The following is a 27,611-nucleotide window of genomic DNA, read 5'->3' as shown; positions in this document are numbered from 1 at the left end:
TTGAATCTTCCGGAGTTTCCCTACCGGAAGGAAAACTCTTGTCCTGACTGTGTCTAGAATTAGACCCAGATATTCGAGCCTCTGGGTGGGAACCAGAAATGACTTTTGCTGGTTCACCAGCCACCCGAATTCCTGTAAAGAAATTATAGTAATTTCTATGTTTTGTAGCAGGGTCTGAGGAGACTCTGCATGAAGTAGGAGATCGTCTAGGTAACCTAGAATCGATATGCCTCTTTGGCGCAGTAGTGCCAACATTGGGGCCAACACCTTCGTGAAGACCCGAGGAGCCGTGGCGAGACCGAAAGGTAACGCCACAAACTGATAGTGGTTCTCTTCTACGGAAAAGCGTAGAAACCGCTGATGTCCTGCGAAAATGGGAATGTGAAGATAGGCGTCCTTGATGTCTATGGACGCTAGGACATCCCCTGGATGCAGGAAGGCTGCTACTGTGCGAATGGATTCCATCTTGAATTTTCTTATGTTGAGAAAGGAATTGAGTGCCCTTAAGTCCAGAATTAGACGCACTTTGCCCTCTTTCCTGGGTATTGTAAATAGGTTTGAATAAAACCCCTGAAAACGTTCTGTCCAAGGAACATGGACTACCACTCCTTGTTGTAGTAAATCCGTGACTGCTCTCCGTAGATCTTCTAGACGATCCGGGGATAGTCGGATATTGGAAGGGAAGAATCGCGCCGGTGGGAGAGATCGAAACTCGATCTTGTACCCTGACCTTATGACTTCGCAAACCCACTTGTCCGGGATTCTGGAAAGCCATGAATCCGGGAACCGGCGAAGACGTCCCCCCACCCCAGTTATGGGTGGGGGCGCACCTTCAGGCTTTGGACGATTTATCTTCAGGTCTGGAGGGGGCGGGCTTTTGCTTGCCCGACCAACGTCCCCTGAAGCCTCCTGAAGGAGCTTTGGAGGACTTAATTTTTTCCACCGCGGGACGAAAAAACTTTTTGTGAGCAGAGAAAGAAGGCCCTCGTCTTTGACGAGGTCCTTTACCTTTAATATTTTGCGGTAAAAAGGTGCTCTTTCCTCCCGTGAGATCCTTAATGATCTCATCTAAGTTGGCTCCAAATAGACGCTCTCCTAAAAAGGGGATATTAGCCAATGCTTTTTTGGAACCTTGGTCGGCTAACCAACCTTTTAGCCACAGTGTACGCCTGAGAACCACTGCTGAAACTGATGCTCGCGCCAATAATGGAGTGGCGTCTAACGCCGCATCACACACAAACTGTAACCCCTGTATCATTTGTTCCAATAAATCTGATACCGCCTGAGGGACTTCTTCTAAGTCCCGGCGCAACCACTTGGTCCATTCAGTTACAGTCTGCGAAACCAGTCCAATAGCAATTATTGGTCTGAAAGCTGATCCAATCAAGGAAAACATGGTGCGAGACATAGCTTCTATCTTGTGATCCACTGGATCTTTAAAAGACGGAGCGTCTTCTAAAGGAATAACCGTGGCTTTATTCAATCTAGCAATTGGTGAATCCACCAAAGGTGGTTCTGTCCATTTCTTAATGAGGGTTTCCTCAAACGGATAACGCCTGTTAATGCGTTTAGAAATAGCAGAAGTGCGTTTTGGCAGATGCCATTCTTCTTTGATTGGATTGCCAAAACATTTGGGCAATGGAAAAACCTTCGCTACTTTGATGCGTTTTTTAGTCCCAAAGGGGATTTCAGTTTCAGCTATTTCCGACGGAATACCCTGTAATCTTAAGGTTTCTTGAACAGATACAATGAGTGCGTTTACCAACGCTTCCTCTCGGGCTATGGCTGATGCCGAAACATCCTCCTCACTGTCTGAAGAGACAGTACCCGAGACACCAATCCCAGATGAAGTACCTGCAACTGCAGAAATAGGCTCAGATTCTGAATCCGAAGTTTCAGATAATAAGGGGTTAGGCGGGGGTCGCTTTCTTGCGCGCCGTCCCTGACAAGCCACTTCCACCCGGGACACAAAAGTTTCCATAATAGCTGACAATGATTCAACCGTCAGTGGGGTGCTGGAGGATCCTGCAGACACCTCGAGGGGATCCGGTGGAGATACATGAGTGGCAGGGTCCATGTTAATTCAGGACACCTCTGCCAGAAAAAACAAAAACTTTTTTTTTTTTTTTTTTTTTAAATAAAAAATACCTCTTTTTTTTTTTTTATGTGTATCCCCCTAGTGCAATAGCGCCCCTCAGAGTACCTGCTTCTCGATCCCCACAGAGAGAGAGAGGGACCCTCAAGGCTCACCACCTGATGCAGAGAAGTTTCCAACCAACTGCAGTCAGCGTCTGTCTTTTACAGACTGGAAAGAGCTGTGTTAGTTTTCCCGGGTAGAAGGACGTGGCTCCGCCCCCTGTGTACGCCTTCCGGCGTTCCCAGCTCTCCACGAGGTAGCTGGGCTCATCAAACATGGCCGCCCCCATACAGGAGACAATAGACTCCAAAAACATGGCGGTCGGCGTGACCTGAGGACATTCATGCACCCGTCTACGGCAAAATGGCGGCGGACTGCCGAAATCGTTTTTCCCAGCACATCCACCTGCATCTCTGCTAAATGGCGGTTTATCGATCTGCAGGAGGTACACTACAATTAAGGTAGGATTATACCTCCTATGTCTGCTGTAATACTACAGTCTGCTGGGTAGAGTGTTAGCTCTCAAACCAAGTCCACTTCCCACCAAACACATGCTGTATTTACAAGGGGGACTTTTAGTGTCAGACAGATACTGACCATGTATGGAGGGGCCCATAATTCATACTGCCTCATAACGAGGAAAAAAGGGAACGTTTACTCACCATACCGAACCGACAGGCACCCTCTCTTCACAATACCCTCTCCACCGGGGTGGGGGGTTGTGGACCACTCCGGACGCCTCGACTCTCTGGTTCCTGGCGTCCAAGCGAGACTTTTAACTCGCAAAGTCAGTCCCTCCAATGGGACTCCGTCGCGGCCGACCCAGCGCGGAGCTCTGGTCTGCACGCGCTCGTAGGCAGAAACCGGGGTGACCACTGGATCTCAACATCCAGCCCGTCGCCCGGCCCCGCATACTTACTTGAATGTGTCGCGGCCGACCAAGCGCAATGCAATGGTCTGTGCGCGCTCGTAGGCCAGCTGGGGTGACCACTAGTGTCGCCCAGTCCGGCGTATTTGCTTGAAGATCTCACAGGAAAAAACACTGGAGAAAAAACTACCTAAAAAATATTTTTTCTAAAAAAAAAATCTTGCCAGGACCAGAGATCCCAGCAAGGAACTTAGGTCCTTACTCCTGACTAGACAGAAAAAAAACTGATGCCTTGTAGCAGAGAGAGGGAGGATATACCCTCTGGGACTGCCCCTAGGGTGGAGCCAGAACGTTTTTTTCCTTTCTGCCTAGTCCTACTCCTGCGGAGACAACATAACCCAGTTCTTGTGAATCAAGAAGACTACGTCTGTCAATGAGCGACAGAGAAATATTACTGTGCTATGCATGTCAGATAAAAAATGAGATAAATTGATTATGATGCCTTTGTTACACTATTCTTCATTGAAAAACTCAGCTCTGGCTCAAGCATACACAAGCCAGGTCCACATTACAATCACTAATTGTGATTGGGAATTTTTCCTTAATTTTCAAAAAATATTACTTGTGTAGCAGATAATTATTAGTACATGAATGCAAACTAACGTAAAGTTCAGTGAAGCAGCAGAACCAAGCATACCACCGCCAGATAATTAGAAAATGACATGCATTACTCACATCCAATTAGAAATAAACCATTACCTGTGCAATCAGTGTGCTCTTCTGTCCAGCTGTTATTTTTATTGTTTGCGGACCCTGTGCAGATGACACACCGCTGCCCTGAACCACAACATTCGAGCTGGTTTGCTTTCCAGATGTCTGTGGAGATGGCTGTCCGACTAAAAAGGTGCCCTGTTAAACAAAGATGAACAAAACTAAGCACGATTGGCAACAAAATAAACAGAAGCTGTAGTAAATGTGGAGTTCTTTCCATGTGGCAATATACAGACCTGAGGTGTCTGTTTCAGAATATAGGATGTGTAGGTGAGATGTTGGGGTAGCCCTGTAGAAGTTCCTGCTGTACCAGAGCCACCACTGCTGGATGCTCCCGACTGCAGACCTTGAACATGTTAAAGATTACTTTACATTACAATATCAATACAAATTGCGAAACATTTGTACAAAAACGGAATGCAAAACCTATTTATATAAACTACTGTATTAGCATGCATCACTCAGGGATGAATGCTTCCTTATGCAAGAACTCAAAAACAAATAGAAACACATGACGTGTGCGACGATCTAAAAGATAGGATTTCTAGTTTTAAAAATAATTTAAATAAGTCATTTTACAGGTTAAAGATTCACTGTATTATCTTTGATGTAAATAAACCCAGGACCCCTGCATTCAATATATCTGGTCTCCCACAGTACACAGAATATGGAAATGCAATCATTTTAGTAAATCTAAAACTGTTAAATACCTTTTTTTCTTTTCTTCTTTATCTATTCTCATCAGCAGTATATAGCAGTCTTATGACTTCTATTAGTGTCTGATTAAAGCTTGTAGGAGGAATTTTCATTCTACTCTGACCATCCTGAGTCTCTGCAGGACCCCTGACCCTTTGTCTGGACAGTGCTAATTGGCCCTGTGCCGATCACATGCACCCTCCCAAGAAAAAAAAAAATGCTCGAGCAACACACACCAAACTGAGAATGTGCAGTGCCCCCAAGGCTCTGTACTATCAGCAGGGGACTGTGGAAGAAGGGGGGGGGGGGGAGGAATAAGAGAAGACAGAATCAAACAGCCTTTTTACACAATGCAGAGAATTACCCTTTTACACAATGTAGAGGATTACCTCTTAAGTTCCACAGTGAGTATAACAAGCAGACTGTTTTTACTGTTGTGGGTTTAGTAACATTTTAAACGGAATGTCACCGAAAAAAAATTACAAAAAACAAAAATTTATAAACCTCTGGTGCCTTTTATACCTTAGGAAGGCTTGGTCATATAGCCTAATTTGAAAAACGCACCAACAAAATATAATTGGTGACCCTCTCTAAAGCGAGCTTTAACAAAACATTTATAAATGTTTCGGAACCTGGTAAATTCTGTGTGCGAGCCAAAATAAAATGTCAATAAATAATATATAATTCGTCAAAATATTATAAATACATGGCTTGGGTGTGAAGTGACATCACAAGTGTATTCCCTGATCAATCATTCAAACATGTACCCATGCTAATACAACATCTGCCATATATACATTATACACGATGTGTGAAATTCTATATGTAGAGGACCTGTATGTACACTTACTTGCAGTATTAGCAGCTCTCAGAATTGCGCCTTGAGGTATAAGCAACAGCTTTCCTTTACCAGAAGTGCTCTTGCTGTTTGTGGTGAGGTATAATTTGGTGCCAGGAGGTAGGTTTGCCAAGTTACCTATATTTGTGGATGGCAGCTGTAGAGTTGCCATTACTGTGAAAATTAAATACAATAAGTTAGTTATATCACTTCCAAAAAAAGAAACAGGAACTGTAACATGAAAAAAAGCAGTCACCCCCTGGGCAACTATTTCTTTCAATGGTTTTAATAATCTTGCTTTCTAGATCCTTCCCTGACTTTAGATTTTAGATATTCAGATACAGAAATTAGGTGCATTTGTTTAAAATATTCAGTGTGAAAACACAGTGGAAGATGCTGCCTTTAATGGTCAGTCATGAACAAAGAGTTGAAAAAGGATCGTGGACACCACTAACACGAATATTAATTGGATTCTGGAGTGGGGTAGAAATGCTAGGCGAGACCGTTTAACATTCTGACTTAAGCCTCATACACACGATCAGATTATCGAACGATCTGTCATCCGTTTTCTGTTGCATGCTAGTCTGATGTGGAAAGTGAAGAGGTTACTTTCATACGAATTTTACCGTACGACAAAATTCAACTTCAGAAGTGATGTCATGTGTTGAATTGTTTTGTAGGTGTTCTTTCGTTTCTGAGCATGCCTAGTCTTTCTCTTCTGATTTTTTTCAGACGAAAACTGTACTACGGTAATTAAAACAAGAATTGGATTTGTGTTGACATACGATAAAAATTTTATAGCCTGCACATCCAGATTTTGTAGTCCGAAAATTCATAATCGGCTGTCGAAAGCACTATACTAACAATCCAAAAATAGGCAGATCGTTCGTTGGACAAAATTTTCCTTCCGATTTTCGTATCGTGTGTACTGGCTCTTTAGTGTAAGACTGTAAAAGTCTACATAGTTTGAGCAAGAGTTCTCTACTAGGGAATGAGCACACCTGGGAGATTTCTATATAAGACAGAAGACACGGGTTCTGTTTGATCCCTTCAGGAAAATGGAACAGGGGTACATGGAATAAGGTTGAAAGCAGAAAGAAATGTAAAAAAGACCTGCCATAGGAGAGAAAGACATAGGAAAAATGCATCAAAGGGTGCTATAAATATCCTTAAAGAACTATCACCAGACGAAAAAGGGTTGGTAAATCCTCCACAGCTCCAATTAAATCCAAACAGTGATTGTTGAATATCCACTTGCCTACTGGGCACTTTTACCCCCTTCCTGCCCAGGCCAATTTTCAGTTTTCAGCGCTGTCACACTTTAAATGACAATTGTGCGGTAATGCAGCACTGTACCCCCATTACATTTTTATAATTTGTTTCACACAACTAGAGCTTTGTTTTGGGGGTATTTAAGCACTTCAGCCCCAGAAGGTTTTACCCCCTTAATGACCAGGCCATTTTTTGCAATACGGCACTGCGTTACCCTAACTGACAATTAGGCAGATATGCGATGCTCTATCCAAATAAAATGGACGTCCTTTTTTTCCCCACAAATAGAGCTTTCTTTTGGTGGTATTTAATCCTGTCTGCAGTTTTTACTTTTTGTGCTATAAACAAAAAAACTGTATTTTTGTCTTACCGTAAAATCCTTTTCTCTGATGTTCACACGGACACAGACATGACGGACACAGCTCCATATCTTCTTGGCCGATGGGTTTATGCTGCTCTCCATGGGAGTATGACATTAGGCAGAAAAAAATTTGACCACGCCTATAGGGCAGTCCCAGGGGGTATACTCTCACTTCCTGCTATAGGACTTCAGTTTTGTAACAAGCAGTGTCAGAAGAACATAAAACCCAACTCAATAGAGGGACGGATGCTGTGTCCGTCAAAGAACATCAGTATTTTACAGTAAGAAAGTCCCTTTCTTTTATTGACGGACACAGCACCATATCTTCTTGACTGAAGAGACGTCCCTAATCAGCGTCAGTCCCGGTTCACATTTGAGCGATGCGGGAACGCTGCGAATATGCAGCGTGATCCCACATCGCATCCGCACCCCTGGCAGTTCACACTGCCATATGCGATACGCAGGGGGCGTCAACTAAAAGTTAACAACACCCCCAGTTGCGATCGCATATCGCAGTGCGATCTGCAAGTTCGCACAGAATCGGATCGCACTAGTGTGAACCACTATGTGATCCGATTCTGCTGCGGATAAAAAAAAGGGTCAGGTGCGTGTTTAGTGCGGATGCGGTGCGAATTCAGCCATATTACATGCGATCTCCGTGATCGCACTAATGTGAACCAGGGCTCAAACATGAGGGGTGGGAATAAGGCTACGTTCACATGTAGGCGTTTTGGGCGCGTTTTTCTGCTCTAGGATCAGCTCTCAAAACGCCCAACAAGACAAATCCTATTCATTTCAATGGCTCCTGTTCACATCTGAGCGTTTTGACGCCGTGAGCAAAACGCCCAACGCTCAAAAAAGTACATGAGCTTCTTTTTGGGCAGATTACAGGCGTTTTCCATTGGTCTCTAGTCAATCTAAAAAACGCCTGCACAAAAAACGCTTGTAAAACGCCTGCAAAAACGCCCATAACAACGCCTGAAAAAATGCCTGAAAAATTGCCTGAAAAAACGCCTGTAATAGCAACACCAAGATGTGAACGTAGTCTAAGACCCCGTTCACACTGGGGCGAGCCGACTTTGCCGGGCGACCTGTGAAGTCGCGGCGCGCAGCTCGCACCGCGACCTCGGAGCGGCCGGCACGGACTTCATATAATTGCAGTCAATGCAGGTCGCTCCGGGTCGCCCCAAAGAAGCTCTGGACCCTTTTTCTAAGTCGGAGCGACTTGTGTCGCTCCTATTAGAACGGGTCGCCCCAGTGTGAACCGGCTCTAATACAGCAAAAAAAAAAAAAACACACCTCCCAAAGGCTAAACAAAGCCGAACAGGCAAAACAAGAGCTAAACGAGGAACAACTGGAGCTCAACTGACAAAAAAAAACAAATACACCCTCAAAGAGGAGTAAACATCTCCAACAGCAGCCTTCAAAACCTTGCGGCCAAAAGCATCTGCAGATGCCAACACATCCACCTTATACAATTTTGTGAAAGTGTGCACAGACGACCATGTGGCCGCCTTCCATACCTGCATCACTGACACCTGATGACGGAAGGCCCAGGAGGCACTAAGCACCCTCGTAGAATGCGCCTTAAAAGGGAAAGGAAGATCCTGACCCTTAATGGAACAGGCCTGCACCACCGTCTGTCTGATCCATCTGGAAATGGTCGCAGCAGACGAGGCCATCCCCTTATGGGGTCCATCTGTAAGGACAAATAAAGAATCAGATTTCTGGAAGGACTCAGTCGCTGCCAGGTACACTCTGATTGCCCGACCCACATCCAAAGAATGTTAGGCAATCTCTTTAGGATGCTTAGGCTTGGGACACAGAGAAGGCAACACAATGTCTTAATTTAAATGTAAACCAAAGACGACTTTAGGAAGGAACGACTGCACCGCCTTATCTCTGAACCACCAGGTAAGGTGAACGACAGGACATTTCATCCAGCTCCGACACCCTGTGTGCAGAAGTAATAGCTACCAAGAAAGCTACCTTCTACGTCAAAGTAAGCAGAGGAATCTCACAAATATTTTCAAAGGGTAGTTCCTTCAGAACCGAGAACCCCAAATTAAGGTCCCACGGAGGCAACGGAGACCGCAGAGAGGGAGCCATGTGGCGGACCCCCTGAACAAAAGTTTGGACCAAGGAATTTGTGGCCAACGGGCATTGAAAGAAAATAGCCAAGACGGATATCTGGCCTTTGATGGTACCCAAGGCCAAGCGGTGATCTACACCTCTTTGGAGAAACTCCACAAGACAACAAGAAGGAGACTCACACCAAGTAATGTATGCCCTTCAGACTCAATGATCAATCTTCCTAAAAGTAGATTTTCTAGCTTTTAACAGTGTAGGAATCACTGATTCAGAAACCCCTCTATCCTTCAACACCTGGCTTTCAATAGCCAGGCCGTCCAAGCCAGCGACTGTAAAGCAGGATGGAAGATTGGTCCTCAAGTTAACAGATCTTCTCTGAGAGGGAGTCTCCAGAGGACATCGGCGACCAGCCGTACTAGGTCTGCGTACCAGGACCTGCGAGGCCAGTCCGGTGCCATTAGGATGATCGGAATCCCTTCTGCCTCGATCCTTCACAAAAGTCTCGGCAGAAGAGGCAGCTGTGGAAATTTGTACATTAGATGGTATTGGCTACAAGGAGCTACAAGATCGTCCGTGGCGCCGGCCAGGGGATCACAAGACCTTGAAACGAACCTCTGCACCTTCCTGTTGAGACGAGAGGCCAACAGGTCAACATCGGGAGTCCCCCACCTGAGGCATAGTTGATGAAAAACCTCCAGGTGGAGAGACCATTCTCCCTGATCCAACTTCTGCCAACTGAGGTAATCCGCCTGGCAATTTTCCACTCCTAGAATACACACAGTAGAGATGGCTGGAACAGGGCATTCTCACCATCTTAGAATACCAGCTACTTCCCGGGCCACTAAGGCACTTTTGGTGCCCCCTTGATGATTGAGATATGATACGGCCGTGGCATTGTCCGATTGAATCCTCACAAAGCGCCCCTGCAGACGATCACTCCAATGGAATAGGCAAAGCCTGATCACCCGAATTTCCAGGATATTGATCGGTAGACTGGACTCCTCCAGAGTCCAAACCCCCTGAGCCGGATCCGTACACAAGACACCTCGCTATCTGGAGAGGCTGGCATCCTTTGTGACCACCGTTCAGTACAGGGGGGAGAAAGGATTTTCCCTGTCGAAGCACCGGAGAGCGGAGCCACCAGATCAAGGATCTCCTCATACTCCAGCTCAACAGGATCAGATTGTCTAGAGCCTGTGGGTTCTTGTTCCATTTGACAAGGATCTCCTTCTGTAAAGACCTGGTATGGAACTGAGCAAATGGAACCGCCTTGAAGGTGGAGACCAACAAAGCCCAGGTCTTAAATGCAAGTCCTGAGGGATGATCGCCAGTTGGACAGCAGGAGCCATGTTGCATCCTGTAACTTCTTGAGTTTCACCTCCAGAAGAAACACCAGTGCTAAGGTTGTGTCCAGGGTCAGGTCCAGATAGTCCAGTTTTGTGGACGGAAACAGAACAGTTTTTAAGGAATTCAATTGCCATCCAAACTCTTGCAAAGTTCGCACCAAAATGTCCAGATAGTCTTTCAGGGCATTCGTAGACTCTGCTCACAGGAGATCGTCCAGGTACCCCAGCACCGCAATCCCCTTCTGCCTCAGTAAAGCCAATACTTTTGTAAACAGCCGAGGAGCCGAGGCGAGAACAAAGGGTAATGCCATGAATTGATAGTGCTCCTCGCCCACGGCAAGATGAAGAAAACGCTGATGCCCGATATATATTGGGATATGAAGGAAAGCGTCATTTGATATTGATAGAGGCCAGGAAACCCCCTTGATGAAGTGATGCCATCTCTGTGGGAATGGACTCCATTTGAAATTTCTGAACCCGCACAAAGCGGTTCAAAGCCTTGAGATCCAGAATGGGACGGACCTGGCCTTCCTTCCTGGAAACAGTAAACAGGTTTGAATAAAACCCCTGAAAGCGTTCCGATTCCAGAACCGGTACAATGACCCCCTGTGACAGCAGATCCTGTACCGCCCCAAGAAGACCTTGTAGACGATCTAGGGACAAACGCAGATTGGAAGGCAAGGACCAAAACTCGATCTTGTACCTGGACCGAATCAACTCGTGGACCCATTTGTCTTGAAATCAGGTGGTCCACGGATCTGGAAAGAAGCAAAGATGTTCCCCCCACCCCAAGTACGAGTAAGGGCGCCCCTTCAGGCAGAAGCGAGCTTGTCTGCGGTCCCAGAGGGGCCCGCTCTTGACTTACTCGGCAAGGGCCTTTTGGAACCCGCTGTGGGGTTACGGGTGGATTTTGATCCCTGGTCCTTAGATCCCTAAGGAGGAAAGGACTACTTATGGGCTGAGAAAAAAGGACCACACATGCGACGAGTCTCTTTACTCCTGGCAGACTGCGGAAGCAGAGTACTCTTACCTCCTGTAAGACCCTTAATGATCTCCTCCATTGAAGCTCCGAGCAAGCGGTCTCCTACAAAAGGGAGATCAGTCAATACCTTCTTGAAAGCCTGGACCACAGACCAGTATTTGAGCCATATCATGTGGCGCAGAGTCACCGCCACCATGGATACCCGGCAGGCTATAGAGGCCGCATCCAGAGGCATCACAGATATACTGCAACCCCTGGACCAACTGGTCCACCAGGTCAGGAAGAGGTTGACCACGTTCCAAATCCTGGCGCAGGAGCTTCGCCTATTCCGTTAATGTCTGTGAAACCAAGGCTATGGCAAACACTGGCCACAGAATAGAACCGGCCATAGTGAAAGGAGATCGTACCAGATATTCAGCTCTCTTGTCAAAGGGGTCCTTAAAGAGGGGAGAGTCCTCCACTGGAAGGAGGGTAGCTTTATTCAACCTGGAAACCTGAGAGTCCACCCCTGGTGGTGCTGTCAGTTTCTTTAGCAGGGACTCTTCAAATGGATACCTTCTAGCAAAGCGCTTAGGGGAGCTTAGGGGGAGCGTAAAAGTGGGAAGGAAGGGCACTGGAGGGTCCGATGAAACCAGGGAGGGGCCCACGTCCACTCCGAGGGGCCACCAGAGGGGCAGGGGGACACTACTTACTGCACCAAGGGACCAAGCGGGCACCACTCCAGGCAGACCAACCACCATCTGGAGGTGCTACAGGCCAGGGGTACTCTGCGCCACAGGTCATGACTAGGATCGTGACCAGGGCTATGCGTCCTCGCGAGATGTTTAACTCACTGGCCAGCCCTGTCCAGTGGGGCTATGTCGCAGCCAACCCAGCACGGAGCTAAGGCCAGGTTGCACTCGCTGGCCAGACTGGGAAGACTGTAAGGATCTAGGATATCCAGTACTTCACCCAGTCCGGCAGTTGATTGTAGTTCTCACAGGAACAGAAAATAATAAGAAAAAATGTAATTTAAAAAAACGGAAAAAAAAAAAATGCTAGGACCAGAGAGCCCAGCAAGGAACCAGTTCCCTACTCCTGACTAGGCAGAAAAAAACTGAAGTCCTATAGCAGGAAGTGGGAGTTTACCGCCTGGGAATGCCCTATAGGAGTGGTCAAATTTTTTTTCCCGCCTAGTGTCCTACTCCTATGGAAAACAGCATAAACCCATTGGTCAAGAAGATATGGAGCTGTGTCCATCTATTAACGAAAGAAAAAAAGACAATGTTTTTTACTTTATGCTATAAAACATACCCAATAAAAAAAATGTAAAAAAAATCTAGTTTATTCATCAATTTAGGCCAATATGCTACATATTTTTGGTAAAAAAAAATCCCAATAAATGTATATTGACAGGTTTGCGGAAACGGTATAGTGTCTACAAACTATGGAACAGATTTATGGAGTTATTATTTTTACTAGTAATGCCAACAATCAGCGAGTTTTAAACGGGACTGCGACACCAGTGGGACCAGTGACACCAATACAGTGATCAGTGCTAAAAAAAAAATGTCACTGTACTAATGACACTGGCAGGAGAGGGGTTAACACCAGGGGCAGTCAAAGGGTTAGGAGTGCTCCTAGGAAGTGCTTTCTAACTGTGTGTGGGGTGGCCTAACTGGAGGAAGATATCTGTGTTTCTGCTTTGCAGAAAAAACAAGATCTCCTCTTCCTCTCTGACAGAACAGCGGTCTGCTTTGTTTACATAGGCAGACTGCCGTTCTGCCTCCCCTCCAAACGATCTGCGGGTCCCACCAGACGTTGCATCTGCCAAACCCAGTGATTGGCTCCCACTGTGTCCAAACGCAGTGGAAGCAGGTCACCGGCATGTGTGCCCCAGACCCAGAGCACGGGCTGATGTGGCTAATAACCACTGGGTTTTTTTATTTTTTGCTTAACAAAAAAAGACCGAAGAATTTGAAAAAAATAAATAATTTTTTTCTTCGTAGTTGGTTAAAAAATAATGCAAACAGATAATTTTTCATGTGCGCTGATGAGGCTGCACTGATGGGGGGCACTGATAGGTGTTACTGTTTAGGAGGCACTGACAGGCAGCACTGATGGATGACATGGATGATGAGGCACTGATGGGCACTGATTACCAGCACTAGTGGGCACTGATTAGCAGCGCAGGTCAGCAAATGTTGGGACTGATGTCCCTTTTACAGTTAGCCGGTCAGCTGTCACCAAAATTTCCAAGATTACTCATATCAAATCTAAGCTTTTGTAAACACAGGTCTCCTAATATAATTTGTTTTTGAAAACGAAAGATATGTTATGCCTTGCATTACAAAAGGGATAGTATCAATTATATGTTATAGAAATTTTTATGAAACAATTTTTTCAAGCAATTTTAAGAGAAATAAATGAACCTGAAAGAGTTTGTTCATTTTAGTTTGGTAGAGAGTATGGAATTTAAAGTTTGCACCCATTTCTGAGGGAGTGATGTTTGTATACCAAAATCTCAATGCCGGTCATTTGATGGAAATCAGTATAGCGAACATAATTTTTGCAACCTCACACATTATCAGCAGTAAGGAGAAGATGCCCTAATTAACCTCCACCCAACGCCAAGTCATTGCATTTTTTTCTTATATATAAAGAAGTGCAGGAAAAAAAATAAGCATTTAAAATTTTGCTGTATACAAAGAGTTAAGTGCAAGGAGGTGCATGCCACTTCCTGAATCTCACTCTTGTTTACAATTTACTAGTTCACCGAGCCTAGATAGTATTGCACTCTGAAGTCACTCTGCCCGACCCTTCTCAAGCCCTGGTTATTAACAGAAAGCTTTGGATTTTGTGAATGGGTTTACATAATGCAAAGCATTCAGAGACTGGGCAATGAGCAGAGGGGTCTGAGGTGCAGCTGCAAAAGATGCTATGGCTGCTGTGTAGGACACTCTGAGTTAGAATATCGGTGCCCCAGAAGTACAGTTATAGCTATACTCTCGGCACTTAGTGAAACAGTAAATTGTAAAGAAAATAATGAAAGTGCTCTAGGAGGTAACATACTTCTCCATGCACTCAACTCCTTGTGTGCCAGCAGATAAAAAAAAAAAAAAAAAACTCTTTGGGAGTTATTAAAAGTTAAAATAATTTACACAAATCAGCATTAATGAGCAGAAAATTTTGACAATACCTGACCCTTGGGTTCCAGTTTTTGCTGATACAGCAGATGCAACTTGTGCTTTTGTTAAGTTTTGTGAGGATTGTGTTAAAACATTGGCACTTCCACTGCTAACAACAGCTTTGGCCACACCTTGAGCTACCATCTGTTTGGCCCCCACTGCCTTGGCAGCTGAAGAGCTGGATTTGGCAACAAGGATCTGCCCACCACTTATAGTCACAGATGGTTTAATTGATGCTGGTACAGCAGATCCAACAGGAATTCCAACAACCTAAAGAAAAAAAAAAAAAAAAACATTAAATCAGCCAGAAAGTATCTACGTTGTCATTAAGGACCTTTAAGAAACTAAAAAAAAAAAAAAAAAAGTATAGTTCACATACAAACTAAATAATATAATGCCTTAAAACATGTTACTAAGCAATTTTGCCCTTAGCATTTTTATCACTGCTTAACCTCTTCGTGCCGGCGCCTCCTGAACCTTTAAGAGGTTTATGATGGCGGGAGGCAGGGTGAGGATTAAAATCACGTGACCGCTGCGATTAGCTGCCACGTGGTCCAAAATCATTTGGTTAGGCAATGGTAACTGTGCAAGGAGCACGCAGGTGTATTGGGGGCAAGGGATCAGGCGCCGAGAGGTTGCATATTTGTGTACGGCTGGCGCCAAAGGGGTAAAAGCTGGGGGGGAGGGAGGGTGAAAAGGCAGTATTACTAACTTTATGGTTAACATGATTGTTCTGCCACCCTGGGAGGTCCACTGATGCCGTCACAAACTTAGACTATGAACTGAGCTAGATAGACTTGTGTCTTTTATTCAACCTGACCAACTAGGTAACTATCAACTTTTGCTAAATAGACATAATATTTCAACAGCTTGCAGCTCCTAAAACATACACTGAACAAAATTATAAATGCAACACTTTTGTTTTTGCCCCCCATTTTTCATGGGCTGAACTCAAGATCTAAGACTTTTTCAATGTACACAAAAGGCCGATTTCTCTCAAATATTGTTCACAAACCTGTCTAAATCTGTGTTAGAAAGCACTTCTTTGCCGATATAATCCATCCACCTCACAGGTGTGGCACATCAAGATGCTGATTAGACAGCATGGCAGGTGTGCCTTAGGCTGGCCACAATAAAAGGCCACTCTAAAATGTGCAGTTTTATCACACAGCACAATGCTACTGATGTCACAAGTTTTGAGGGAGCGTGCAATTGGCATGCTGACTGCAGGAATGTCTACCTGAGCTGTTTGATGAATTGAATGTTCCTTTCTCTACCATAAGCCGCCTCCAAAGGCGTTTCAGAGAATATGGCAGTACATTCAACCGGCCTCACAACCGCAGACCACGTGTAACCACACCAGCCCAGGACCTCCACATCCAGCATCTTCACCTCCAAGATCGTCTGTACCAGCCACCACCCGGACAGCTGCTGCAACAATCGGTTTGCATAACCAAAGAATTTCTGCACAAACTGTCAGAAACCATCTCAGGGAAGCTTATCTGCATGCTCCTCGTCCTCATCGGGGTCTCGACCGGACTGCAGTTCGTCACCGTAACCTACTGTTCTCTTCATTAATGATTCCCGGTTTTCACTGTACAGGGCAGATGGCAGACTGCGTGTATGGCGTCGTGTGGGTGAGCGGTTTGCTGATGTCAACGTTGTGGATTGAGTGGCCCATGGTGGTGGTGGGGTTATGGTATGGGCAGGAGTAGGTTATGGACAACGAACATAGGTGCATTTTATTGATGGCATTTTGAATGCAGAGATACCGTGATGAGATCCACATTCCCATTGTTGTACTATTCATTCACGACCATCACCTCATGTTGAAGCATGATAATGCACGGCCCCATGTTGCAAGGATCTGTACACAATTCCTGGAAGCTGAAAACATCCCAGTTCTTGCAAGGCCAACATACTCACCGGACATGTCACCCATTGAGCATGTTTGGGATGCTCTGGATTGGCATATAAGACAGCATGTCCCAGGTCCTGCCAATATCCAGCAACTTCGCACAGCTATTGAAGAGGAGTGGACCAACATTCTACAAACCACAATCAACAACCTGATCAACTCAATGCGAAGGAAATGTGTTGCACTGCGTGAGGCAAATGGATAGTGGTCACACCAAATACTGGTTTTCGGGGACCCCCCAATACAGTAAAACTGCACATTTTAGAGTGGCTAGCCTAAGGCACACCTGTGCAATAATCATGCAGTCTAATCAGCATCTTGATATGCCACACCTGGGAGGTGGATGAATTATCTCGGAAAAGGAGAAGTGCTCACTAACGCAGATATAGACAGATTTGTGAACAATATTTGTGAGAAATAGGTATTTTTTTGTACATAGAAAAAGTCTTAGATCTTTGAGTTCAGCTCATGAAAAATGGGGGCAAAAACAAAAGCATTGCGTTTATAATTTTATTAAGTGTAATTACCCATAGTGTGCTAAAGATGCGTCATTTCACAATGAGTCTCATCATTGCTGCAAAGTCATTTGAAGTTCATCTAAAGCCAGCTTAATAGCACACCTAGGACCGAATTGCCCTACAACCAACAACGACAGTTCTGCATCTGTTACCACATCTCCTTTAATTACCTTAGCCCCTTCAGGATTGCCGAGATGCTTTTGGGGCGATACAGCAATCATCTGGTTACCCTTCACAGTTACGATTTGTTGGACTGATGGTTGCGATGTTGAAGGAGTTTCTTGCTGCTGCTGAGAAGTTTCAACAGGCTCTTGTTTTATAATCACCTGATAATTAAAAAAAAAATCCATCTAAATATTTTTTTAGTTCCAGCAGATTATGACACAATGATTAGAACGGTATATAGAAATGGGTTATCGCCCTTACAGTGTCCAAAAACTATTTGTTAATATAAAATGTCATATTCCACTGTAGTAGGCTACACCCATCACTGTAAAATAACTAGCATTCATGAAATTAGAACAGCTCAGTGGCACCCAAAAAGGGTGTTCCTTTCTGTACAGCCACGTGAGCAATGTAACCAGATGCATTAAGCGGTTGTGGACACAGGGTGTGATGCACGTGGCCAAAAAACCTAATAAGGCACACAAGTTGTGCACAGTATACCTTGTCGTGCCCTGCTACCAATCCCCCAACTGCATTTGCTGGCAGTTTCCAGCTGTCAGAAGCAGGGAGTTGATGTGTACAAACAGCAGCTGTAGAATGTAGAGGCTGCTGCCGGGAAAAAAATAAATATCTACTGTGACAAAGTGTTTATAAACAATGTTCAAAAGAGATAGAGATATACAAAAGGAGCAATATAGTTTAGTTTCATTACTCTGCAGATTACACAGATGAGCTTGACCTGCAAATGATGGCAGTTAAGGTGGAAATAAAAACTCTCATTTTATTTTCTCTTCTTTCACCTGGAAGAGGGGAGAAGGGCCTTCCTCAGCTAAGCGCATCTGCATTCTGCCATCTCCTGCTTGCATGCTTGAGCTAAGGGCAGATGGATTCGAGGAAGTGAATGCTACATAAATAATCTGCTCTTAAACAAGATGGCTAGGGGGTTGTTTTTCAAAGTGATTTCTCAGCAAACTAAAGCTTGGAGACATGGATAGAAGGGGGAAGTTTGTTTTGAATATCAAACAAAAATTAAATAAGATTTTCAGTTTGTGGTTCTGAGATGTAGTTCCGTTTTAAACCAACCTGCCAATTAAAAAATATATATTTCCTATTTAACCACTTTTTTACCCTCTGTGATCAGTTGTAACTAACTCCTCCTTCCCCTTACTTATTTTTTTTTGCTTATTTCTATTTTTCTAACCATTAATATTTATACTTTTTATTGCCATTTGTTTTGTTTAGTTTTTTTTTTTTTTTGCTGCATTTAAAAAAACATTAGTTCATAACTATTGAATGCTTTGTACCAGAAACCTAATTTTAATACTATTTTAATAGGTCAATTTAGGCCTCATGCACACTGTAGGGTTGATTTACTAAAACTGGAAAGTGCAAAATCTGGTGCAGCTGTGCATGGTAGGCAATCAGCTTCTAACTTCAGCTTGTTCAATTAAAGAGGAGCTAAAGGTTCCCCCCCCAAAAATTAAGTTAGCAGCTTCAAATATAAGGACACTTACCGGTCCATGGGATTCAGCAATGTCCTTACCCAAGCAGGCACCGACATCTCAAGTGAGGGAAACTGGCAGTAATCTATGGCTCAGATCGCAGTGGCGCATCTGACCAGAAGTGGGAGTGGATACCTGTCAAAACCAGGTACCCGCTCCCCTCCACAAAGTGTTAAACGTGGCAGTGGAGGGGGGGATGATTCAAACAAGCAAAACTTCCTCTTTTAGGTGAAGTTCCACTTTAAGTTTTGACAAAAAACCTGGAAGCCGATTGTTTTCTATGCGAAGCTGCACCAGATTTTTCAGTCTCCAGTTTTAGTCAATCAACCCCTGTATGGTCTTGATTCTTTTTTATCCGACAGGAGTTTAGCAGCAGCAAAAACGCAGTAAAAAAGTTGAATTTTGCATGGGCATTACCGTGTATTAGCGCATGTTCTCACATCTGGCGTTAATGCATTCTATTGCCCAGAATTCTGGCCATTAGAATGCATTAACTCAGGAACACACCTAGGGTTTGTGTGTGTTAACAAGGTTATTTACAAGGAGTACTATTATTATTATTATTATTATTATTATTATTATTATATTATAATAATACAAGGAGTACTTTTTATGCCCAAAACCTCCTCTCCAAAACGCAAAAGCAAAGGTTTTTTTTTCATGCCTGTAAACTCCCCAGCCACTAAACTAATGAAAACGCCTATCGTGCATGGACACAAAGGCGAACATGGAGGGAAGTAACAGGTAGGAAAAAAAAAAAAAGCTCAAAAGAAGCAGCTTCTTTGAGTTGCAGTGTGCATGAGGCATAGAGAATGACATTGTACTTTTTATTTAAAGTAACAGTAATTTTTATTAAAACTAACACTACACGTAGAAAAAAAAAAGTGTTTTTGGTTTTGTTACTTTTTGATTTCATTTAAATATATTGTCTATTGTCATGAGTAATGACAATGTTATAGCCTAATAAACAGGTTTATAGCGGAAAAGTAAAAATTGATATATTACATAGTGGGTGTACTGGTGTGCAAGCTGAGCTGAATAAACCAGGCAACTAGAGCTCCAATGATACAGTATACAATTCCTTCCTATGTAACAGATATGTCTCCTCTACTAACACACTCGTTTATAGTCACCAGACAGAACGCTTTGATTTGACAGCTATCACCAATGTGTCCCTGTTGGGAAATTTCCTCTCCCTTCTAGTTTTAACGTTGGATCAAAATTCTAGCTTTTCCTTCACTTTCAGACCAAATGCCACTGGCCACAAGGACAAATAGAGAAGTTGTAACTTCCCAAAGGGACACTAAAATTGGTCAGAGGTTTGTGAATTGTCAAACTGCAAGTCCACACAAGTGTAAATATCCATTAACTAGATAAATGGGAACCTTCACAAACATACCTTTGTGAAAGCACCAAGCCCTCCAGCAACAGGCTTAGGGCTCTGAGATTTTGAGTGACTTCCAATAGGACAAAGTGGAGGCATTGCAGCAAACAGGGTTTCCTCCTGCTACAAAAAAAAAAAAATGATATAATACAAGACATAAGACTATACATGGCAACATTACTAAACATTAAATAGAGAGCTGGTATGCTGTAGCGGAGAGAAAAAAATGTCACTTTAAGAAACATTTATTTCCCTCCATGACAAACAATGGATTACAGTGGCACAAATTACCTGCAAAAGAATGGTAGAATGTTTTGACAAACTTGGAAAAAAATTACCAAAATTGATACCCCTGGGATTGTCCAATGTGTGGAAATTGCCCAGCTTCATATATAGGCAAACACTGCTGGAAATAATATTTCCCGAGGAATAATCAGAGGCAAAAATGGGTAATAAGGCATTTACAATCAGGACATGTAGAAGACCTTACCATACCTACATGGATCAACTGGGTACAGAGAAAAAGACAGTTCTCATGGAGTAGGACTACCTATTCTTGCTCATAATGTCAATAATGCTCTTACTACAAGGCACACACAGTGCTATATGAAATATATGGGGCTTCTCACCATATAGGTTAATTTTATTATCAAGTTAACAAAACCGTTAAAGCGGTAGTAAAGGCCTGAAATCTAAAAATAGTCTGACAGGGTTTTTAGAACAGAAGAGACATAGAGGGCCTGTCAGCGGGTAATGTGATCTGAGTGGCACATGCGCGGCTCAGACAACATTTACAGCCTTCTTTCTGTGCTACGGCAATGTGACTCCATGTGCATACATGCGAGTGACATCACCTGTGGCCCAGTCATTCAAGCGGCTGAAGATAGGGAACCCGGAAGGAAGACCAGTTAAGATGGAAGCTGCCGGAGACCAACGAAAGCCGTGACAGCGCAGCGCTGTAGGGCTCCCTCTGCAAGTAAGTTTGTCATAACGTACTAGTATACACAGTGCATACTAGTACATTGTGACCTAAACCTGCATGGGGGAACCATTTATTAAAATAATGATCAAAGACTTTGATATTCTTCTTAAAGCAGTAGTAAACACTTTGGGGGACTTACACATACAGATGGAAGCATGTATAATTAATTGTCCAAAATGTACAGTGCAAGTAAAGTCAAAAACTAGCTAAGCCTCAACCTACTCCCACCCCCAGTCTAAGGCTATTCCACCACTAACTAAGGGACATCTGTTGTTGGCTGTCCTTTTCGCTACACTGAACCCTGATCATGTGACTGGATCGGAGCTTCCTCAGAATAAGTGAACAGATCTTTCTTTTCACAGGGTCGATAAAATAGGATTAGAATGGGATGGGAGTAGGTTTAGGCTTAGTTAGCATTTGATTGGAATTCCACAAGTCTATACATTTAATTTGGCTATTCAGTAAATTAAAATTATATCAGGAGTAAAAGTATGAGAACACCCCAAACCTAATGCCAGGTCACCTGTGGATTTGAGGCACAATTGGTGAGGAGTTTAACAGACTAATAAGGAAACAACAAAAAAAACAGGCATTAGACTTACATAAAAATGGGATTTTTGACTTACCGTAAATCCCATTTCTCTGATGTTCAATGATGGACGCAGCTCCTGATCTTCTTAACCATTGGATTATACTGCCCCCTACAGGAGTAGGATACTAGGCAGAAAAAAAGACTGACTACGCCTATGGGCAGTCCCAGGAGGTATACTCTCTCCCTCTCTGCTATAGGTACTCAGTTTTGTTAAAAGCAGCGTCAGAAGTATTATAACTCCATGGAGGGGTGGATGCTGTGTCCGCCATTGAACATCAGCGAAATGGATTTTACGGTAAGTCAAAAATCCCATTTTCTCTTTCGTTCACTGACAGACACAGCTCCGGATCTTCTTGATCATTGGGATGTCCCAAAGCAGTGTCAAACATGAGGGGTGGGAATAGCAAGAAAAAATTCCCCAGGCTAAACCATAGCCAACCAGGTAACAGGAGCTCAACCAAAAAAAACATCTGGAGCCCACCTGAAAACAGTACACCTCCAAAGAGGGAACAGGTCCTCTAAACAGCAGCCTGCAAAACCTTGTGGCCAAAATAAGCATGTCAACACATCCACTTTATAGAATTTTGTGAAAGTGTGCACCATTGGCCAGGTGGCTGCCTTGCAAACCTGCGTCACTGATGGCTGAAGACGGAAGGCCCAGTAGGGTACTGAGTGCCCGAGTAGAGTGCGCCCTTACAGGGAAAGGAGGAACCTGACCCTTGATAGAATAGGCCTGAGTCACCGTCTTTCTGATCCATCTGGAAATATTCGCAGAAGAAGCAGACAGTCCCTTTCGAGGCCCATCCGTAAGCATAAACAGGGAGTCTGACTTCCTAAAAAACTCCGTAGCTGCCAGGTACACTCGAATTGCCCGAAACCCAATCCCGGGCATGAAACACAGTTTCCTTAGAATGTTTTAGCCTGGGACATATGGAAGGCAACACAATGTCCTCATTCAAATGGAAATCAGAGACAACTTTTGGAAGGAACAACAGATGGGGGCAAAGGACCACCTTATCTTTGTGGACCAAGCAAGTAAGGAGAGCGACAAGATAACGCCGCCAATTATATATAATTTAAATATGAATTTATTGTCAGCCATTATCGGCACCTTTAGCACAAGAAAAATGCATCCCTTTAATTTCTATGCATGTCTTTGCACTGGTACGCTGCACTTCCATTGTAGAGGTAAAAACCTTGCTTGCTGCATTTGTGGTCAGTTATAAAAACCGCACTAAAAAAAAACCGCACCTCCTCAGCACCTTTTTTTTTATATTTAGTCAAAGACTTAGCAAAGGTGATGGAGAAATGATTTCATTTAACCACTTGCTATATATATATATATATATATATATATATATATATATATATATATATATATATATATATATATATATATATACACACATACATACATACACACACACACACAAATCACTTGTAAATCAGCATTTGCAGTCAGTGCAAGGGTTCCATCTGCAAAAATGTGTGTGTGTGTGTGTATATATATATATATATATATATATATATATATATATATATATATTTTACACACAGTATCTCACAAAAGTGAGTACACCCCTCACATTTTTGTAAATATTTTATTATATCTTTTCATGTGACAACACTGAAGAAATTACACTTTGCTACAATGTAAAGTAGTGAGTGTACAGCTTGTATAACAGTGTAAATTTGCTGTCCCCTCGAAATAACTCAACAAACAGCCAATTATGTCTAAAACGTTGGCAACAAAAGTGAGTACACCCCTAAGTAAAAATGTCAAATTGGGCCCAAAATGACAACATTTTGCGTGGCCACCATTATTTTCCAGCCCTGCCTTAACCCTCATGGGCATGAAGTTCACCAGAGCTTCAGGGGTTGCCACTGGAGTCCTTTTCCACTCCTCTATGATGACATCATGGAGCTGCTCAATAGGGTTTAGGTCTGGAGACATGCTTGGCCAGTCCATCACCTTTACCCTGCTTCGTTAGCAAGGCAGTGGTCATCTTGGAGGTGTGTTTGGGGTCATTATGTTATAATACTGCCCTGCGGACCAGTCTCCGAAGGGAGGGGATCATGCTCTTCTTCAGTATGTCACAGTACATGTTAGCATTCATGGTTCCCTCAATGAAATGTAGCTCCCCAATGCCGGCAGCACTCATGCAGCCCCAAATCATGACACTCCCACCACCATGCTTGGCTGACTTGGCTTAAATGTAGACAAGACACACTTGTCTTTGTACTCCTCACCTGGTTGCCACCAAACACGTTTGACACTATCTAAACCAAATACATTTTTCTTGGTCTCATCAGACTACAGGACATGGTTCCCGTAATCCATGTCCTTAGTCTGCTTGTCTTCAGCAAACGGTTTGCGGGCTTTCTTTTGCATCATATTTAGAAGAGGCTTCCTTCTGGGAAGACAGCCATGCAGACCAATTTGATGCAGTGTGCGGCGTATGGTCTGAGCACTGACAGGCTGACCCCCCACCCCTTCAACCTCTGCGGCAATGCTGGCAGCAATCATACGTCTATTTCCCAAAGACAACCTGTGGATAGGACGCTGAGCATGTGCACTCAACTCCCTTGGTCAACGAAGACGAGGCCTGTTCTGAGTACAACCTTCCCTGTTAAACCGCTGTATGGTCTTGGCCATCGTGCTGCAGTTCAATTTCAGGGTCTTGGCAATCTTCTTATAACCTAGGCCTTCTTTATGTAGAGCAACAATTCTTTTTTTTTAGATCCTCAGAGTTCTTTGCCTGAGGTGCCATGTTGAACTTCCAGTGACCAGTATGAGAAAGTGAGAAAGTGAGAGTGATAGCACCAAATTTAACACACCTAAGACCCTGTAACACTAACGAGTCACATGACACCAGGGAGGGGAAATGGCTAATTGGGCCCAATTTGGACATTTTCACTTTGGGGTGTACTCATTTTGTTGCCAGCGGTTTAGACATTGATGGCTGTGTGTTGAGTTATTTTGAGGGGACAGCAAATTTACACTGTTATACAAGCTGTGCGCTTACTACTTTACATTGTAGCAAAGTGTAATTTCTTCAGTGTTGTCACAAAAAAAGATATAACAAAATATTTACAAAAATGTGAGGGATGTACTCACTTCTGTGATTATATATATATATATATATATATATTATATACACACACACACACACACATATATACACACATACATATACACACACACACACACACACACACACTCACACATACACTCACACACAGGGCTCGACAAACCCCAGGTGCCAGATCGCATTGGCGACCAGAATTAGCGGGCCTGGCGTCTGAGCTACACTGCGGCCCGCGGGTGCGCGGACTAAGATAATTGAGGCCACGCCTTTGTGACCTGCTGTAGGGAGACGCTTCCATCGGGGAACTGGCACACTCTTGTGGTGCCTGGGGCTGCAACAAGCAGTCAATGGTGGCGCTGAGGGTTTCCCCTGCCTGTTCTCACTGCTTAGGGGAAGAGGTTGAGGGCTTGATCTGGTGTCCTGTCCTTACCAGTGCGTGGGAAGGGAGTGTGGGGCAGCTGGTCGGAACAGCCTCAGTTTCATTTACAACCCCACAAACATGGAAACAGTTTTTTTATTTATTTGTTGTTCCATTAAAATCATTTTTTTATTACTTTTATTCTCTCCCTGTCATGCCACACAGCCAAAGGCCCCTTTCACACATGCTGTCTGATCAGGTCCGCCTGTTATTTTTTCAGGCGGACCTGATCGGACCCTCCAGTCTCATCTATGGAGTGGCGGATGTCCGATGACAACCATCGCCATCCGTGATCCTACTTTCCATCCGTCCGATGGATTGAATCAGATGGCATTGGATTGAAATGGACAAGCATGCCACATAGAGGAGAGCAGGACTGTGTCCATGTTCGCTCTGCATAGCGGAGCAGACAAGACCCGTCATCCACCTGTTCAGCTAGGATTAGCAGAGAAATCCCAGCTGAGCAAGCGGATTCTGCTTACTGGAGGTGCACGTGTGAAAGGGGCCTAAGGTGGAATGAGTTACTGGATCTTCTATCGCCTCCAACTTGCTTCCCTAGTGAGCCACTGCCCATCATACCATCAAGCCAAGTACACACAGATTGAATGCCGGGCAACATCGGCCGGTTCATTAAAAACTGGCCGCCATTCGGCCCCTGTGTGAGGCATCTGGTCCGACAAAAGCCAGCCATTCGGCATGCGCAAAATAAAAAAAAAAAACTGGCTCCTAACTTTTTTTGCTGACTTCTAGATTTTAAGCAAATTTGTCAAGCCCTGTGTGTGTGTATGTGTAATATACACACACATAAGTTATAATATAAACATATGAAATATCTCTATGCAGTATAAATATTAACCTGACTTTACCTGCTACCAGTCCAGCAGATAGTAATACGACGGCCCAGCAGGAGTGCTGTCATCCTGGGTGGATGTCATATGACGTCCTCCCAGGATTGGGCCTGTGCTGCAGTGCTGTCACCCCACAAAAAAAAATAAAAATTTTAGAAAAAAACTACAGAAAAACATTTTCCAAAAAATGTAAGCTTCAAAAACATAAAACAAACAAACTTGCCATACCTCTTACTCAATGCTTTGGATTGTCTACTTTCCAAAAAGAGGTCATTTGTGGGATATTTGTACTGTCCTGGCATTTTAAGGCCTCAAGAAATTAGATAGGCCGTCGGTGCATCAGGATTGACCAATTTTCAAATACTGTAGATATACCATAGTTTGTTGACGCTATAACTTTCCTACAGACTAAATAATATATGCGGACTTGGGTTTTTTCTTTAACCAAAGAAATGTAGCAGTATACATTTTGGCCTAAATTTATAAAGAAAGATTAAATTATTTGCAAAATTTTTAACAGGAATCAAGAATCATGAATCAGGAATCATTCAGGGGTATGTGAGATGATTACAGCCACACACACCTACACAGGTTGAACTGGATGGACTATTGTCTTTATTCAACCTCACCTACTATGTAACTATGTAAAAATCCCCCCCCCCCCCTCAAAATTCTGTCTTTTTTCATTTAACAAAAAAATAAATAAAAAAATCCAGTGTTGAATAAATACCACCAAAAGAAAGCTCTGTCTCAAAAAAATTATAAAAATGTAGTAATTGTCAGTGTGTGACAGCACTGAAAGCTGGAAATTGGCCTGGACAGAAAGGGAGTAAAAGTGTCTGGTATTGAAGTGATTAATAAATGTGTTATTTACACATGTATGATGCATTCAACTGCTTTTTTTTCAGAAAATAAAAAGATAATAATATGCATATAAACTTTTACCTTGATATTCTGATTAAGAAAACTGCTCCCATGAATTTTTGGCAGTGGAGAACGGGTTCCAGCCTGTGAAATACTGGAATGCTTGCTTGTTGGACTACCTTAAAATTTAAAATAAAAATCTTAATAAAAGTCAACTACTTCGGTGAAATGTTTCTACTTAAAAAAAATAAGAAGTCTTCATTCTATAAGCAAAGACACAGAAACATACAGCACAATATTTTATTTAAAACACAGACTACCTTAATCCCAACACACAACTGGTACACAAGACAGACAGATCAGGCTACAACACCCATACAAAGTTCAGACAATTGCTTCAGTCTTTCATCCACAATATCTAATTTACATAAAACAACTCAAGTTGTTGAATTTAGCATTGATCTACAAGAGGATTTTACTACAACCCCAATTCCAAAAAAGTTGGGACGCTGTGTAAAATTGAAATTAAAACAGAATGCAATTATTTGCAAATCTCATAAACCCATATTTTATTCACAACCAAAAACATATCAAAAGTTTAAACTGAAGGGGGCGTGGCCTGGCGCGACATGCAGTAAGACGTGAGTAGCTGGAGCTCCGTCGGATACACATCCTTCACTTCCCATCCTGAACCCCCACAGCGCCAGAACGCACCCTGACTTTCACCGGGACACTGCAGGCACCCGCCGGCCATGTCACCGCCGAAAAAATCCCCCGAAGCAGCCGCAAAACTGGAAAAATT

At 43.5% G+C, this 27,611-nt stretch overlaps 1 protein-coding gene across 4 annotated transcripts in view; it reads right to left on the bottom strand.

The window, feature by feature from the left end:
• Nucleotides 1–27,611, bottom strand: part of YEATS2 (YEATS domain containing 2) — a 198,148-nt gene that overhangs the window by 88,827 nt on the left and 81,710 nt on the right. For all 4 annotated transcript variants that reach the window (XM_082252197.1, XM_082252199.1, XM_082252196.1 and 1 more), the window contains exons 12-18: nucleotides 26,891–26,988; nucleotides 20,032–20,139; nucleotides 17,136–17,291; nucleotides 14,541–14,799; nucleotides 5,323–5,484; nucleotides 4,013–4,122; nucleotides 3,765–3,914 (exon numbers count right to left, since the gene is read on the bottom strand). In XM_082252197.1, coding sequence (XP_082108323.1) covers nucleotides 3,765–3,914; nucleotides 4,013–4,122; nucleotides 5,323–5,484; nucleotides 14,541–14,799; nucleotides 17,136–17,291; nucleotides 20,032–20,139; nucleotides 26,891–26,988 — 1,043 coding nt within the window. The remainder of the gene's footprint in view (nucleotides 1–3,764; nucleotides 3,915–4,012; nucleotides 4,123–5,322; nucleotides 5,485–14,540; nucleotides 14,800–17,135; nucleotides 17,292–20,031; nucleotides 20,140–26,890; nucleotides 26,989–27,611) is intronic.

This window comes from Pelophylax lessonae (genome assembly GCF_965119305.1).
Source record: "Pelophylax lessonae genome assembly, chromosome: 3".
In the NCBI taxonomy this organism is placed as follows: Eukaryota; Metazoa; Chordata; class Amphibia; order Anura; family Ranidae; genus Pelophylax; species Pelophylax lessonae.
Note: the sequence above shows the minus strand (reverse complement) of the source record. Positions and strands in the feature narration are given on the sequence as shown.